The 15,771-nt window shown below is 37.7% G+C and overlaps 2 protein-coding genes across 4 annotated transcripts in view; one reads left to right on the plus strand and one right to left on the minus strand.

Annotated features, from left to right (window-relative positions):
* The window catches only part of triob (trio Rho guanine nucleotide exchange factor b), an 84,331-nt gene extending 81,498 nt beyond the window's left edge, over positions 1–2,833 (plus strand). For all 3 annotated transcript variants that reach the window (XM_026371229.1, XM_026371233.1, XM_026371232.1), the window contains one exon: positions 44–2,833. In XM_026371229.1, coding sequence (XP_026227014.1) covers positions 44–459 — 416 coding nt within the window. In that variant the 3' untranslated portion in view covers positions 460–2,833. The remainder of the gene's footprint in view (positions 1–43) is intronic.
* A 2,601-nt stretch (positions 2,834–5,434) lies between these two features.
* On the minus strand, positions 5,435–10,159 carry cabz01093075.1 (C-C chemokine receptor type 5). Its single transcript, XM_026373391.1, has 3 exons — positions 9,997–10,159; positions 8,649–8,729; positions 5,435–8,387 (listed from the first exon to the last, which is right to left on the minus strand). The coding sequence occupies exons 1-3, from the start codon at positions 10,035–10,037 to the stop codon at positions 7,340–7,342; spliced, it is 1,170 nt and encodes a 389-aa protein (XP_026229176.1). The 5' UTR covers positions 10,038–10,159; the 3' UTR covers positions 5,435–7,339.
* Between the last annotated feature and the right edge of the window lie 5,612 nt (positions 10,160–15,771).

Consider the following 15,771-nt stretch of genomic DNA (forward strand, 5'->3'; position numbering starts at 1 on the left):
CTTACCGACTGACCTGTTTATTGACGGACTGGATGATTTACAGGCGTGGTGACATACGTTGTATTAAGCGGCGCCTCTCCTTTCCTGGATGAGAGTCTAGAGGAGACATGTCTGAACATCTGTCGCCTGGACTTTAGCTTCCCTGAGGATTACTTCCAGGGTGTGAGCCCAGCTGCCAGGGACTTTGTCTGCCTGTTGCTTCAGGGCGAGCCAGAACGAAGGCCCTCTGCAGCATCCTGCCTCCAGGAGCCCTGGCTCCAGCCTCGAGGTATGATAAACAGAGACACTGGACATCCCACCTTAAATCACACACAGCTGTCATCTCAGAATCATCACACAACACATCTGGATACCTCCAGGCTCATTTCCTTCATCGAGAGACGAAAACACCAGAATGACATTCGGCCGATTGGTACCATCAAGGCCTTCTTACACAGTCGCCTGCTCAACCACACCTGACGTGGGAGCAGCGTGCACTGTAGCTGCTGTTTCCTGCATTGCTGTACTTTAGAAGGATTCATGGATTCAAGGATTCAATTAATGGCTGCCTAGCAAACTGAAGTGGATGAGTAACCTGGATCAGATGAGGAAGACCACCAGCAACATGTCCACGATTTCCTTTTCCCTCACTGAGCCACAAAAGTCCTGCTGCTGCTGACTGACTAACTACTCTGCTGATAAACCCTTTGACTTTCCCTTCCTCTCCTTAACCTTGGCATATTGTCATTATGCCTGCACAACAAATAAACTGTTGGAATCTGTTTGAGATTTCAAACTTTGACTTAGCAGGGAGAAAACCAAGCTTTCTCAAACACCCAGCGTGAGCAAGTCTTGTGTTTTGGACAGTGTTTAACAGAGAACTTAGAAATACTGTATAATAAGAGTTATTCAGGCTGCTTTCGGTTGAACACAAGAACTTTTTTTTTTTTTGTTTAATTTGTAACGAGAGATTACTTTTTGTAAATGAAACAATGTACAGTGAGGAAACAGAGAACTGTCTTTATTCATAACTTTTTGGAAAACAAAGGTTAGTTAGTAAGTAGAAAGAAAACAAGACAAATGAGATGTGTGAACAAAGTGGTACCCGTCAGCAGGGTCCATGTATTCTAAGTGAAGACCAAAACCATGTTTTCCAGAAACACATTGTACTTGTACATTCAGTGCAATAGTTTGCTTATCTTTATGCCCCCATTTCAGTTTGAAAGGTGTTTTCATTTCAGTTTATGATACTAAGAGAAATAAATTATATTGAATAAGCATTAAAGCTATTCAGACTTCTACCTGCATCCGCCTTATCTGTAAATAACGTAATCCTGCCTTTCATTCTCATTTTGAAAAAGTTGTCTCAGATGAGCAAAAAGCTGTTTCATTTGCCGAGTATTGATGAGCCCATGCAGTTGGTGAGGCCAGCCCCTTCCAGTGGGCCCTCAGCAGCTGAATTGAATAAAACTGCTTCTAAAAATGCACTCGTATTTTGCATCGATTCCCATGTGCAATGTTGCGGCTTTAACATTTATGCAACTATTTATGAAGACCTGTGTTGTAGCTATATTCCTAAAAAGGCATGTACGTACCTGGTACTGCGGTAGATGTCTGTATTGTGTTAACTCTTATGTATTAAGTTCAGTATTAATATCTGCAAAACCCCCACACAAGAGGAGAGTTTTGAGAAATAATGTATAAAAATGTGTATCTCTAAAATATAGGCACTTATGCTTTCATTTTTTCACTGTTATGCTTTTGTTTTCTGTAACAATACCAAAGTTGACAATGCTTTCTTCTCCTGGTTATTTTCTAACAAAAAAAAAAAAAAAGATTTTCATGTTAAGTTATAACAGAGCACAAGGAACCCAGACATAGGAGTGTTTACATAGGTTCAGTCTGGCTTTATTTATTCTTATTGTAATAAGAAGTTGTTTGGTGGTATGTTGCTGGAAAAAAAAAAAAACAATATTTCAATTGTCTTTTTTTCAAGTTGTGCACAAAGTGGTTTGCTGTGTAAGTTTGTTTGGCTTTTGTAGGTAGATGCTGTTGTATGTCACTAGATTTAATTTAATTTAATTTGACTTCTTTGGCATCTCAGTTTGACATCATCATTTGACATTTTTACCGAGAAATATGTTTGGAAAATTGCTCATCAGTGGGAAGTGCAGTGAGTTTTAAATATTCGTGAAACGCCGACTTTTTAGGAAGTAACCAAATTTTTCAAAGAAATCCCTTTGATAAATATTCGCATTCAGCATTAAAAGGCGTGTGTGTCATGAAGGAGAACTCCTCTAGTTATTTTTAATTTGAATGTGCTGATGTTTTTAAGTTAAGAAGTTGTTGAAAACCTTTTTTTTTTTAAGTGCCAGTAGAGTGAGTCAACCGAGAGAGGTGGGCGAAACAAAAAAATCATGCATCATTTATTTAGTTTGAAAGGTTGCTATAGTTACTGTCAGATTATTGTTTTAATGTTGAAGAAGTAAAAAAGAAAAACACGTTGTTAGTCCGTACAGTCTTTCATTTTGTGTCATTTTTATTTATTGGTATGAGTCTGGGTTTCCCAAAATCATGCTGTTAACATGTTTATGAAATTCTCTTAAAGCCTATTAATAAAAAAGAATGATCTAATTAATACAGTGTCTTTGGGAAACTCAGCCTATTCGTGATGTAAAGATGTACAGAGAGGGTCGAGCAGTTTGCTCAAACCCACAAAGTAAACCTCATACGGACGTCGTATTTTAAATACACATAGAACAAGACTGCAGCAATGTCATTTTGAATGTCTTATTATGACTTATTTTTATTTTTGCATGTATATTTCTTTGTACAGAAGATTGTGTTTACATGTTATGTGCTGTAAATATTTTTATTTTGTCCTCTGTTATTTTGCCATTAAACGTACAAGGAACGACTGGTTTGTGTCTGAAGGTTTGTTTGTGTGCCGACAATAGACTGACGTACGTCAATGTGTGGTCAGTCTCGAAACTGCCATTCATTAAATAATCTTTCCCATAAACTGTGAGGTTTGGAACTTTGGTTGGAAGATGGAGGCTGAGCATTATTCCTGGTATGAGTGGAAGCCAGGGAACCCCCCGCCACCACTCAGGCCAACAGACCGTTAAAATGACTGGAAAGCTGCAGTGATGAACATCTTGCACGACACAAAGGCTGATTTTTACACAGGATATTTGTTCATTTTGAAGTGCCCCGAGAGGGGCTGTTATCATCTTCACACTTTTAGTGATCTTTTTTACATTTGCGCATAAAGGTCGCTGTGATGAATTTAAGTCTTGAACTAAAAAATGTCAGTAAAGGTGATAAGATCAGGTCCAGACACTGTACTCAGTAATACAGAGTGCATGAATTTACTCTGATGAAGATCTGCAGCTGCGATAGCCCATAAAAAAGAACCATTGAGGGGATGTTTCTGATCTTATCTCCCCTCTGCAGATGCTGCTGCTGTGCATGAATCAGTACACTACCGTGACATTGTCATTTCCCCACCAACTCAAACCACCTCTGCTATTTCTTCTGTTATTCATTGAGCAAATGAGATAAGTTACCAGTGAAGAGAGTTTAATTTATTGTGCATTTGTCATTTGAAGAAACTGAATAAATCATAGAAAGTGTAATGTGGGGCAAATAAACGGATGTGCACTGGCCAACTTTTAAAGTCAGTAGGTAAAAATAGTAGAAGAAATGGGAGCCTTGTAACTAACCATCTGTTTACTCTTGTTCACCTTTATTACCTGTGTATTTGCATGTCTGTAAGTGAGAACACGGTTTTCACACGTTCCTGTGTGAAAAGAGTCACTATTCTTGACAGGTGTCAAATCCAGTTTGTTTTTCTGAGCTTTAGCAGCAACAATTATTTTGCATGTGACCACAGAGGTCTTATCTGCCATCTTTACACCCTATCTTTTGATCAAAATCTCGTGCAAAAGCTGTGAAGCATGAAGGTGTTGCATGCTCCTGTAGTGTCTCTTCTTTTGTGTTACAATTTAACCTTACGTTCTGCTTTTACATTTTTGATTGACCTGCACACCAATATTATGTTATGTCTTTATCAATGATTGCAGGATTTTGGTGAAAATGTGTAATTTGTAGCATTCAGGAAACATTTTTCTAAAAGGCATCTTGAATTCAACTTTGAGCAGTGCACAGAAAGCCCTATCTGTCAATTGTTTTCCTCCAACAAGTGAAACATTAGAAAAGATAAAGCAAGCAATAAATCAATTTATCTAAAGCTCAGTGACAGAGATTTTCTCAGTAGTCTTGCAGTGAGATCAGTATCAGACAGGATACATGCCTATGGTGACATGTCCTCAAGAACCATCACTAGATGGCACTGCACAACTATTATTGTATTTAACAGTGTCTCCCACACTTTCACAGGTGTTTTGAGGGATTCGTGGAGGTAACATACGCACATACACAAGTTATGTTTTATGACATACAGATGCTCTCAGTCTGGCCTGATCATCTTAGTATTTTTCCCCTTTTAACTGATGGCTGCAATATGAATATGTCTTTAGCTTCATTTCATTCTTTTTATTATTAATTTAAATTGAAGACATCACATTTGTAATTTCCGCAGTTGTATTTAATGTCTTTAGATCGGTGTTGTTTCTTTAAATTATAATTCTGCCCCCACCCCCCAACCCTTCGTGTATTTTTTAGACCTATGCACGCATGTTCCTCTTGTTTATGTGGGTGATGTAAAAAAAACACTTCCGTCACTGGTGTCCGTCTATTGCATCAATTGATCAATAGGTGGCGACTAAATAACTAATATGCAGCGATGCACCAGTGAGACTGCAGCCTATCAAACATGGACTTAAGCTATGTTGAGTCTATGTTGTGAAGAAAATAAAAAAAGAATTTTCATTAGGCTGTTTTATGAGGAAGGAAATGTACTCAAGAAGTTAGATAAAAAGAGACACACACTGCCTTTGTAAAGAGAACATTTGTTTACTAGAAAAAAACACTGCACGTCACCTTCAAAAACAACACAAATACGCTGATAAAGTTTATCACTCACAAAACATTAATCACTGTCGACTCTGATAGGAACACAAGAATGACACATGATGACATCAATGAGGTCAACCACAAGCCATCTAAGTAAAAGCTGCTCTCTACAACAATGTGAAGGGGTACGTGCTTGTGGTACATTTGTCCTATTTTGGAGGATGCCAATTTTCTCTGGCCAGGGAGCTCATTCTTAAAACTTTGGCTTTTGAAGAAGGAATCACTTCAGATCAACTCACAGTCTGTCTCAGGTTATGTTTTGATGTGTGATCATATCAAGTGCATCCTCCCAAATGAGAATGCACAGGACTGGGTGTCACGAGTCTTAATTGCACATGAGTCATGAGTCTTAATGGCACATGCATGCAAAAATACAATCAGTGTGTGTGAGTGTAATAAAACAAACACAATTTGTAGATATTTTCATTAATCCAGTTTTATTGATAAAAGCAAAGAGTTTAATGTTTACTAAAACATCAGCATTACAAAAGTATCTGGACATGAGTGATGTATGCTGTAAAACCACAATGATAATATGTAAATCAGGAAGTTATCATTCTAAAACTGCCTCAGCCTAAAAACCATTACTGCACTTTAAATGCCAGGCTGAAAACTTCTGTTTTTTTGCAAAGGCATTAAAGGAACTTTAATTAACATTAAAGTTTTCTCTCTCTGTTTGAAGGAAGACATTTTGAAACATCAATGGACAGAGTGCAGCTCAGCTGCAGGAAGAGAAAGGTGGATGTTGTGGTCTTAGTTGAATGCCAACCATCCCCACCCCCACCCGTAATGAACTTGCGTTGAATAAAGCCCTTGATGATGTCATAGTAACGCCTTTAGCGCTGAGGCTGCACATAGAAAAAACCTGCCTAGCAAAGATGGATAGGAAATATACAAGGCAGGGGGGGCTCTAATAAAAGATATGTTGTTTGCACACATAAGTCTTGAAATAAGCTCCATTATTATTAGCTGCAACATTAAAGTGATTAACATTTGAAAGCATCAATATCCACTTAAGTCTTTAGATGTCACATACAGCTCTGTAGATTTAATTCTAAACGGATAAAACCAACCAAGACAAAACCATCAATGCGCACTTGGTGACCTATAATGACAAAATATTCCCCTTATCTGAAATATCTGCTCCTCTGATAACAGTTACAGCATTTATCTTATCTGCTCATTTGCTACAAGCTTTTATCTCACTCTTTCAGATAAAAAAAAAAAAAAAAGTCCTGCATGTGTCATCAGATTGGCGACTCTGCTCTTTGGAGCACTTTACAGTATAATTCTTTTTCCTTTTTGTACCCTTGCAGTTATTATAGCTTCATCCATACTTTTTAATCTGCTATGTCCAATCAATTCAGTTTGCCACATGCACGATCAATTAACAAAATACAAAAACATGTTTTCAGCACTAGTGCAATGCAGATTTTAAGCAAATGTTGAAACAATGTTTTCAAAGATTTGGCAGCAAAATACATGCACACTGTCTGCAAAGGTTACAATGACTTGGTTATATACTTCCCCTTTCAGGTTGTGGTTTTCTGTAGGCTTGGGTAAAGTGCAAATCTGCTGCTACAGATGCTATGAAACTTGCCGTACAGGTTGTCAGCTGCACTGAGGACCTTTTGCTGCATGACAATTTGAAACACACAAAACTGATGCAAGTGTAAGATTGGTCCTGTGCAAAATCCATATTTGTTTCTCTTTTAAAAATTGTGTCTACCAATGTAAGGGAATGGGGTCAGTGTCTAAATTAGGCTTGTTGCAGGATGGTTGTTGTTTTGATTTGCTTTCTTTCGACAGCAGATCACACATGAGGTTGCTGGGACTGACACTTGTGACAGCTTCATGTGATCAACAACGGAAAACAATCAATTCAAAGCAATTACTGACTTAAAATTGCAGGTTCTGAAAGAAACGGTTTTCTTCTCATCTCAAGAAAAAATACAAAGTGCTCTAAACCATGTTTACATTAACATTACACGTTTAACATTACATTCTGGAACACTTACAAATATAGAAATGTATAGTAATTAAAAGAAAAATCACAACTTATACTGTATTTACAACATCCCAAGGCAATAAGATCAGACATAGTCACATGTTCTTCCTGATATTTTTAAAGGTACACCTCTGACAAACACTATTTCCATTCAGTCCCCAAACTCAAATATTTATTTGTTAACCTAACTCACATTGTAACTTGAAACAGATTTCAATTATCTCTTTTTCATTTCATAATAGATGTTCTGACTGAAGAGATGACCGCAAGTAAAATGAAAAGCCATGACCCAGGGTTCCATACCCCTGTACCACGTTACACAGCTGTACTTTTTTCGTCCAAGCTGGTAGTTTGTGAATAGACTGAGCCGTTGATTCTGTCCTGAGGAAGGTAGACTTTGATCATCTGACACAGTCTGCAGGGAGTCCTATTTATCAATTTCCGCAGATGCCTCCTAAACTTCTCTCCGACAAACACATACAGGATGGGACTGAGGCAGCTGTGAGAGTAGGCAATGGCCTCAGTGATATTCAAAGCCAAGAAGATAGCTTTGCTTGTGTCGCAGCCTGTATACACATGCATTAGCTCCAAAGCTTTGAAGAATGATGCAACATTGTAGGGGACCCAGCAGCAAATAAAAACAGCTACCACTATGATGACCACATGGATGGCCTGTTTCCTGGATGAGTGGCTGAACAGAAGCCGCCAGATGATCTGGGAGTAGCAGAAACCCATGATGAGCAGTGGGCCTAACAGACCCAAAATGTTCATTTTAAAAAGGCTGAAGATCTTCCAGAAGTGAGTATTGCCATCATTCCCAGAAACTGCAGAATAGTCAGGGTAGCAGTACTGAACTGAACCATTAGACTGCTCTTTGAGGAAGATCACATCAGGGAAAGAAGCCAGAAATCCAGCCACCCACGTAACAACAGCTGCAATCATTCCAAAGGACCTTGTCCGTGTTCTCATAGCGCAAATAGCATGTACTATAGCCAAGTACCGATCAATGCTCATTAGACTGACGAAGAAGATGCCACAGTAAAAGACAATATGATAAATGCCCAGGACTATCTTACACATTGCATCCCCGAAGTGCCACTGGTCCCGGGCCTGGTGGGCCAAGAAGGGAAGGGAACACACCAAGAGAAGGTCAGCTATGGCCAGGTTTAGAAGGCACACGTCGGTCATACTGCGGAGTCGCACTCCACAAGCAATGACCCAGATGACCAGAGAGTTTCCCAGAAGGCCCAGGATGAAGAAAATTGCATAGAGGGTTGGAATAAATTTGGCCCCTAGTCGCTCATAGACACACCTCCCAAAGTCGCCATCAGGGTAATCGTAATAGTAATATTCAGTAGTAGTGCTGGCAGGAAACATCAAAACCAGAAAAAAAAGAAAAAATACTTATTAGGAAACTCAAGTTACTGGTATTGCAACAATCTGGCTGGTTTACTGTAGCTGTCTACTTCATGCAAAGTCTGCTGACATATTAGAGTGAATAGGAAGAAAGGAAGCTGCTTAAAATAGAACAAAAAATAGAGTGTGAATAAAGTAAGCCCACATAATAAACAAAATATAGAGGTCTGTGGGTGTGTGTATGTGCCAACTGTAGATTTAATCTTACCTTGTTGTGTTTTCTGAAGTGTAACCCTCAGTTTTGTTGAAAGCACTGATTGTAGAATTGGACGCATCCATAGTTGACTGGCTGGAGAATAAAAAAAAAGAACACATGACCTACTTCTGAAATGAAAACCAGATGTTGTTCCAGTTCATTTTCTCTTTAGTTTTTATACCTCTTAAAGTCACAGGAATTTATTATTATTATATGTGGCTTTCTGTAATTCAACTGAATTGCGCATGTTAAGCTTAGAAACTAAAGTGTATGACTTTGCAGACAGAAATTGATGAAGTTTCATCAAGAGTGAAAAGAAACAGAACTAATTCTGTTCTTTAACAAGACCAGGGACTGAATATTGACAACTGGGAATGTGTCTCTTGGTGAAGCAGATTACAACACAGACTAATCAGAGACTTTATGTTTTGTTTGTGCATATATATATGTACATATTTAACAAGTTGCTATTAAAAATTATGAAAAAGGAGGCCTGTCACTACAAAAAAAAAAAAAAGTTATCTATTGGTGCCGCTTATGCAGCCTTGCATAATGTTTTACCAGTTTACACGGGTGTGTTAATATTCTAATCTGTGCAAATGTAATATGTAACATTACGTATGCTGACCACAATGTGAGAAACTGCAAGTTGACTTGGCAACTCAAGGCTTTTCACATCAAACCAGTATGTCTCTTTAATTAGTTTTGGTACCACTGTTTAAACAATTCAAGAATAGAGGAATTATAATAATATAATAGGTATTAATTATTATATTATTATATTATTAATTATTATAACAGATGTACCACTACTGTCTCTGCAATGATGTGCCAATGTGAAGAGAAGATAATTGCTCATTGGTTAAAAATAGATTAATTGATGACCAGGGTGTTGTAACTTTTAAAAAATGTTTCCTCAAAGCATCTATAGGCAAAGTTTGGCAGTGTGATGAAGACAATTTTTTCACGCTCCATTACATCCAGACGAGGCAAATACCCTGAAATCCTCAGTACTAAAATGCAAATACTGACATAGAAACAACAAAATCTACTGGCTAGATGCAAGGAATGTAATATAAAGTACATATTTTTGCTCTCCAAATAAGTTTCTTTAAAAATAAAAAAAAACAAAACAATAAATATACATGTTTTTTGCTTACTGCATTAGCTCTCTGACGTCTTGTACTTGAAACGTATTTTGTATTGAATGTTATAACAATGCAATAATTGAACCTCTCTAATAAGTGGATTAATGATGACACTAATAAACTATGTGTTACATTGTATAAATGCTCCAGTCATGTCACATAGGACACATAAAAGCAATTGCATGTAAAGTGAAAAATAAAAATTATGTTACCTGTCATTACTGGATAGAAGATAGCTGATAGTGGCGTTCATTGTAATTCAGAATATAAAGCCAATTCAAAGATGTGATCAACTGTGCATCAAATCGTATTATGCACAGTTTAGGAGAACTGAGAAATGGTTTGTACACCAAAATAGAGAAGGTATGAGAAGTGTGCATACCATTTTCTAAGATATACCCATCCCCTAACCAACATTCAAGGTGGGCTTGTGGGTTTGCATATGAGAAGGTATATGGTTTGTAACTTCCTGAGAAGGCTTTTAAACCCTTCATGTGAGAGCCCGCAGTGTCTGCGGATACACAAACCCACAAGTCCACATCTGCAAGCTGTAAAACATGCAAGGTGACTCGGACCAGACCTGCAGGTACACAAAGCTGGAGGTTTGCAGAAAGCTGCGTGCAGGTTTTTTGCTCTTTTGCATGGAAAGTGTGATACAACCATCAGGGTAGTCAAAAGTGGCAGTGCTTTCAAAACAGCACTGTGTATAGGAAGTCAATTACTTTCACTGTAAAGGGAAATCTTCTGACTAATAACTGAAGGGCTAATTGAGATGGGACTATTGCATTTCAGAGATCTTAATGTTTAATTGCCTCACTTTGAGTCAATAAGTAGCCAAATTGTAGGATCAGATGAACAAACAGTGACATGTTAGTCAGTCAATATATGACACTGGGTTCCTACAAATGCTCTACACATTTCTTCTGTATTAACATACATATATATAGTGATCTATCTATCATTTTAAGGTCCTGCATGGCAATACAACACTGTTGTGTCAAGACGATGACAGTAGCTTGTGACATTTTACACACATAATACACCTACACATACACAGCAGAACAATGGTTCAAACTCACAGATCAAAGGACTGAGAGTGTTTTTTTTATCTCACCTGCTGTGAACAGAATTCAGAAAGAGAATTCAGATTTTATTTTTTTATTTTACTATAAAACAAAACAGTTACAGATATTATTTGAATTACATGATGTGAACAAGAAAAGGTTAATACAATTCTCTGAATCTTTCCCTTCTTACTGTGAATAATCTGTAGACCATTTTGCAGCTCTAGAAGCACCAACCACATGCACAAAACTACGCACACTGCTGTTTTGTAGTCTCTGAAACTCACTGCAAGCCCACACACACAAACCAGCACTACCACACAGAAACAGTTTGTTCAACATTTTTAATGATCTGATCTCACAGGTGTATTGGACATCTCTTTATCTGTGGTGTATCTGAGGCTGAAAGCCCCTCTGATCTCGTGACTTCAGCAGAAAGATCTAGTCAGCACTTTGTCCAATGACTTTCTAAACTTCTTCAGGTAATGATGATATTACCTGTGAAATCAATTATTAATTACTAATTATTAGTAACTAGTTTCTTACTTTTTCCAGTGAGAAATTGCAAATGTGCAACAATACGTCTCAAGAGTAATGTAATATTGTAATGTAGTATAGTATTTTTTGCTTTAGGCAATTATAGTAATGAAGTGGTAAGCCATGAATTGTGATTAAATATGTAATTGTAATCCAGATACATCATGAATTCGTTCTCTGTGGTGTTCATGCTGCTGCGTGAGAAGGAACAGAACATTTATGGTTTACTTTGATTTAGTTGAAAGAACTACAGAGAGCTGGTAATGATACTGACATACCCACCTCCCCTAGTAGTCATCAGGGAAGTAATAGTAGTATTTAGAAGTATTGCAACTCAGGTGATTGATTTCCAACTCAAGACAATAGATGGTTCTACTGGGCTGCAATCACTGACATGGCCAGTGAAGAATATCCCATTTCTGTTTCTTTGCCTTGAGTTTTGCTGCATTTGGCTGCAATTGCACTCTGAGCACAGAGTGTAGCCCAGTTCACTTCAGAATTCATCTTGATACTTGTATCAGCAGATGGGACATTAGTAAACACCAGTGATGTAGTTCCATACATTAGCCACACATGCCCATGCCATAACACTGCCTCCACCACGTCTGACACAAGATGGAGTAGGTTTTATATCATGAGTTATTCCTTTTCTTCTCCACACTTTTCTATTCATTCAGGCACAACTTAATATTGTATTCATCAGTCCACAGACAAATAGCACATACAAATAAATATTACATATAAAAGGATAATGTTGCATATATACCAACACACATGAGTTTCAAAGCTTATGCATAAGCTTGAAATAAAAAAAAAATGCAATTGCCAACCAAATGAGTACAGTTATGACCCCAAATAGCTACTTCAGTAACATGACTAAATCTGAAGTTAAAAGTGAAGTTAAAAGTGAAGTGATACCAGACTGGAGAGTTAATGCAAATGTCATTAGAAAGCATTTAAACAGCATCACAAGAGCTGACAAGCAAAAAACTTCACATGTTATACATAAAAACTGTGTTCTTATTTATAGTTATGAACTAGGAGTGTGATAGGCCTCCACAAGCAAGAGATCTTTACCCGATTTTGGAAGTTAATGGAAGGAGACATTCTCTGAAAGTATGTAGTAACATACACTTAATATGTGGCCAACAGTGTTTGTACAATTCCACTGTTAATCCGTCTAAACCCGGATTTGTTTACAGACATTTTGGCTAAAGCTTCTTCCAGTTCAGAAGACTTGTATCAGCCTCTGTCAGTGTTCTGAAAAGTTATGTAAAATCTTTAATGTATGATTAGATAGGTTTATTACAATATGCGTGGTTTGTACATTTACATTTTAGTCATTTAGCAGACGCTTTTATCAAAAGCGACTTACAAGTTTATACAAGGTACAAAGTCAGGCAGTAGACGCTAAAAATGGGGGCTTATGTATGAAATTGGCTGTAATTCCTGAATGGTTAATGTCACACTTTTGTCAAACCCCATGAATTAAAGCTGAAAGACTTCACTCACATCTTCTGAGTTTCATTTCAAATTCAATGTGGAGGTGTACAAAAGAGGAAGGCCAAAAAACGTATCACGAGTGCATTATTTATAGAGTGTATTAAAAAGAAAACATGACCTATTATCTGAAACCTAAACCAGCTGCGGGTGATGCAGATGAAAACATGTAGAAGTTTCACCAAGAGTTAAAAGACACTAGATTAAATCTGTTCTTCATTAAGAGCAATAGGAAATGTGTCTCTTCTGTGTGTCTATCTGTGTGTTTATGTCTTGTCGTCAGATTTATAAAACAACAACAACAACAACAACAACAACAACAACAACAAACAGAAGGCTAGCACATATTAAAGCATACAAACATTTCAGGACAGATAAAACTTGTGTACAGCTTATGAAGGTGCAGCTTATAGAAAGCTTTTATATGTTTGGTCAGTTTACATTGGTGTGTTAAGAACCTGGTCACTGAAGACTAACACTGTGCACATATCTTAATATTATGTATGGTGGCCACAACTGTAAAAACTGCATTTTCTACACCTTTTAAGATTGAACCAATATGCCTCTTAAATTAGTCTGGAGCTTGGCAGTATACTAGTGTTTTGCATTAGCTGTCTGACGTCTTGTACTTAAATTGTATTTTGTATTAAATGTTGTAACAACAACTGAACCTCGTAAATGACTGGATTAATGATGACACTAATAAACTATGTCATACTGTGTTTGAAAATGCTGTAGACATATCATATAAGACAGATACAGTAAAAGCATGTGCATGTCAAAGTGAGAAATAAAATAAAGTTACCTGACAGTCCTGGAGAGAAGATAGTGGCTGGTGTTAAGGTCACTTCAAAGACGTTTAGCTTTGTATTACAACATGGGAGAAGTGAGAAATGGTTTGTACACTAAAAACAGAAGTTGGGAGAAGTGCACACACCATTTTATACAGTATATAAATCTCCTCCGCAAGCTTCCAGTTTGTACAGTACTTGTGGGTTTACACATGACAGCTTTACAGTAAAAAAAAAATATTTTGACCACCATTGCAAATTAGGTGTATTGGCAACATTTACAGACTTTCAGCTGTTTGAAATGAACAAATTGAACAAAAAAATATTCATTTAGCTCAACGCAACTAATGTTAAACATGTTTCCTTCAAATTTAACACAAAATGAAACTTTTGATGGCACCCTCTCGTTGTTATGGTGATTCCTGAGGAATCTTAGTCCATTCCTCATGGACTATGGCCTCCAGTTCACTAATACATTTGGCTTTGCATCCTGCAACCACCCTTTCCAAATCCCACTGGATAATTTCTCTGAAGTTCAAGTCAGGTGACTGTGAAGACCAATCAAGAATCCTCCAGGACTTGTTGTCCTATTGGAAGGTCCAAAGGCACCGAAGCTTCAGCTTACATGCAGACAGCATGATGTTTTCTTGTAGAATGTCCTGATACTTGAATGAATCCACTTTGCTTTCCAGTGCCAGACGACGCATAAGCATCAAGTCACCACCACGTTTCACAGTAGTCAGGGTTTTCTTTGCAGCATGTGCTGTTTCCTCCAGACATGCTGCTGATCAACAGGAAACAAGTTCCACAGAACAGAATTCCTAAACTTCTGTGGCTTCTCTAAGTGATGTTAAATATACTGGAGCCAATATTTTTTTGTACTTTTGGGTCAGTAGTAGTGTCCTTCTTGTAGTCCTGATATGGATATCTTCAGCGTTTAGTCTGCAACTTGCTGTGCAAACAGAAACCTCAGTTCCTGTTTCCAGTCCTCTACATAGACTTGAGGGTTTTCTCTTCCTGTCTCCTCAGAAATCTGGTTGCAGCCCCCAATAACTTCCCTTTTTTGCTACGCCCTGGTGGTGTAGCCACTGTCCCTTTAACTTTGATTTTATGAACTGCAGTTGCAAAGAAACAGTACTTCCCCTATGTTTTTATTTCCTTTTCCCTGTTTACAAAAGGAAATGATCTCTTCTCTTGACTTTTTTGACAATTCTTTGGACTCTGTGGCCATTATTCTAACATGCAGTCAAACATGACACTCAGCAAACCCCAAGCCAGTTCAGGTAGGATGCCCTCTGTTGCACCTGTTGCAACATCAGGTGTGCTTGTCATTTGCAAATGTCCTTGCAGAATGCTGGATGCAGGTTTTTGCTCTTTTGGATGAAAAAAGTCATTCAGTCAGTGTACTGACACAGAGTAACAGTCTTCTGAAAAATGGCACCATGTAGAGGAAGTCAATTACTTTCTCTGTACAGGGAAATCTTCTGACTAATACCTGAAGGGCTACTTGACATGGGACTGTTGTATTTCAGAGATGAAGAGAGGACCAGATGAACAAACAGTGACATGTTAGTCAGTCGATTGTCCACATATGACACCGGTGTCCGACATATGCTTTACACATTTCTTCTCAAATAACTACAAGTTGCCATGAATGACTGTTTGAAAAAGTTTTCAGTCATTTCAATGTCAAAGTCAAGTCAAGAGGATTACAGTAGCTTGTGACATTTTACACACATAATACACGTACACACACACACGCACACACACAGCAGAACAATGGTTCGAACTCTAACCAAAGACTAAAAGTGTTTTTGTTTGGTTTTTTTTCACCTCCTGTGAACAGAATTCAGAAAGAGCATTGAGATTGTTTTTGTTTTATTTTACTTTATAAAACAAATCAGGTACAGATAATATTTGAAACATATGATGTGTACAAGAAAAGCTTAATACAATTCGTACCATATTGCAGCTCTAGAACCACCAACCCCATGCACAAAACTACACACACTGCTATTTTGTAGTCTCTGAAACTCACTGCAAGCCCACACACACAAACCAGCACTACCTCACAGATACAGTTTGTTCAACATTT

This window comes from Anabas testudineus, chromosome 16, assembly GCF_900324465.2.
Source record: "Anabas testudineus chromosome 16, fAnaTes1.2, whole genome shotgun sequence".
In the NCBI taxonomy this organism is placed as follows: domain Eukaryota; kingdom Metazoa; phylum Chordata; class Actinopteri; order Anabantiformes; family Anabantidae; genus Anabas; species Anabas testudineus.

Excerpts from the sequence above, each read along its gene's own strand:
- cabz01093075.1 (XM_026373391.1), bottom strand. The coding sequence starts at position 10,037 with ATGAACGCCACTATCAGCTATCTTCTATCCAGTAATGACAG. Across the intron at positions 8,730-9,996 it reads CTTCTATCCAGTAATGACAG|CCAGTCAACTATGGATGCGT; the intron begins GTAACATAATTT and ends TTTATTCTCCAG. Across the intron at positions 8,388-8,648 it reads ACTTCAGAAAACACAACAAG|CACTACTACTGAATATTACT; the intron begins GTAAGATTAAAT and ends GTTTCCTGCCAG.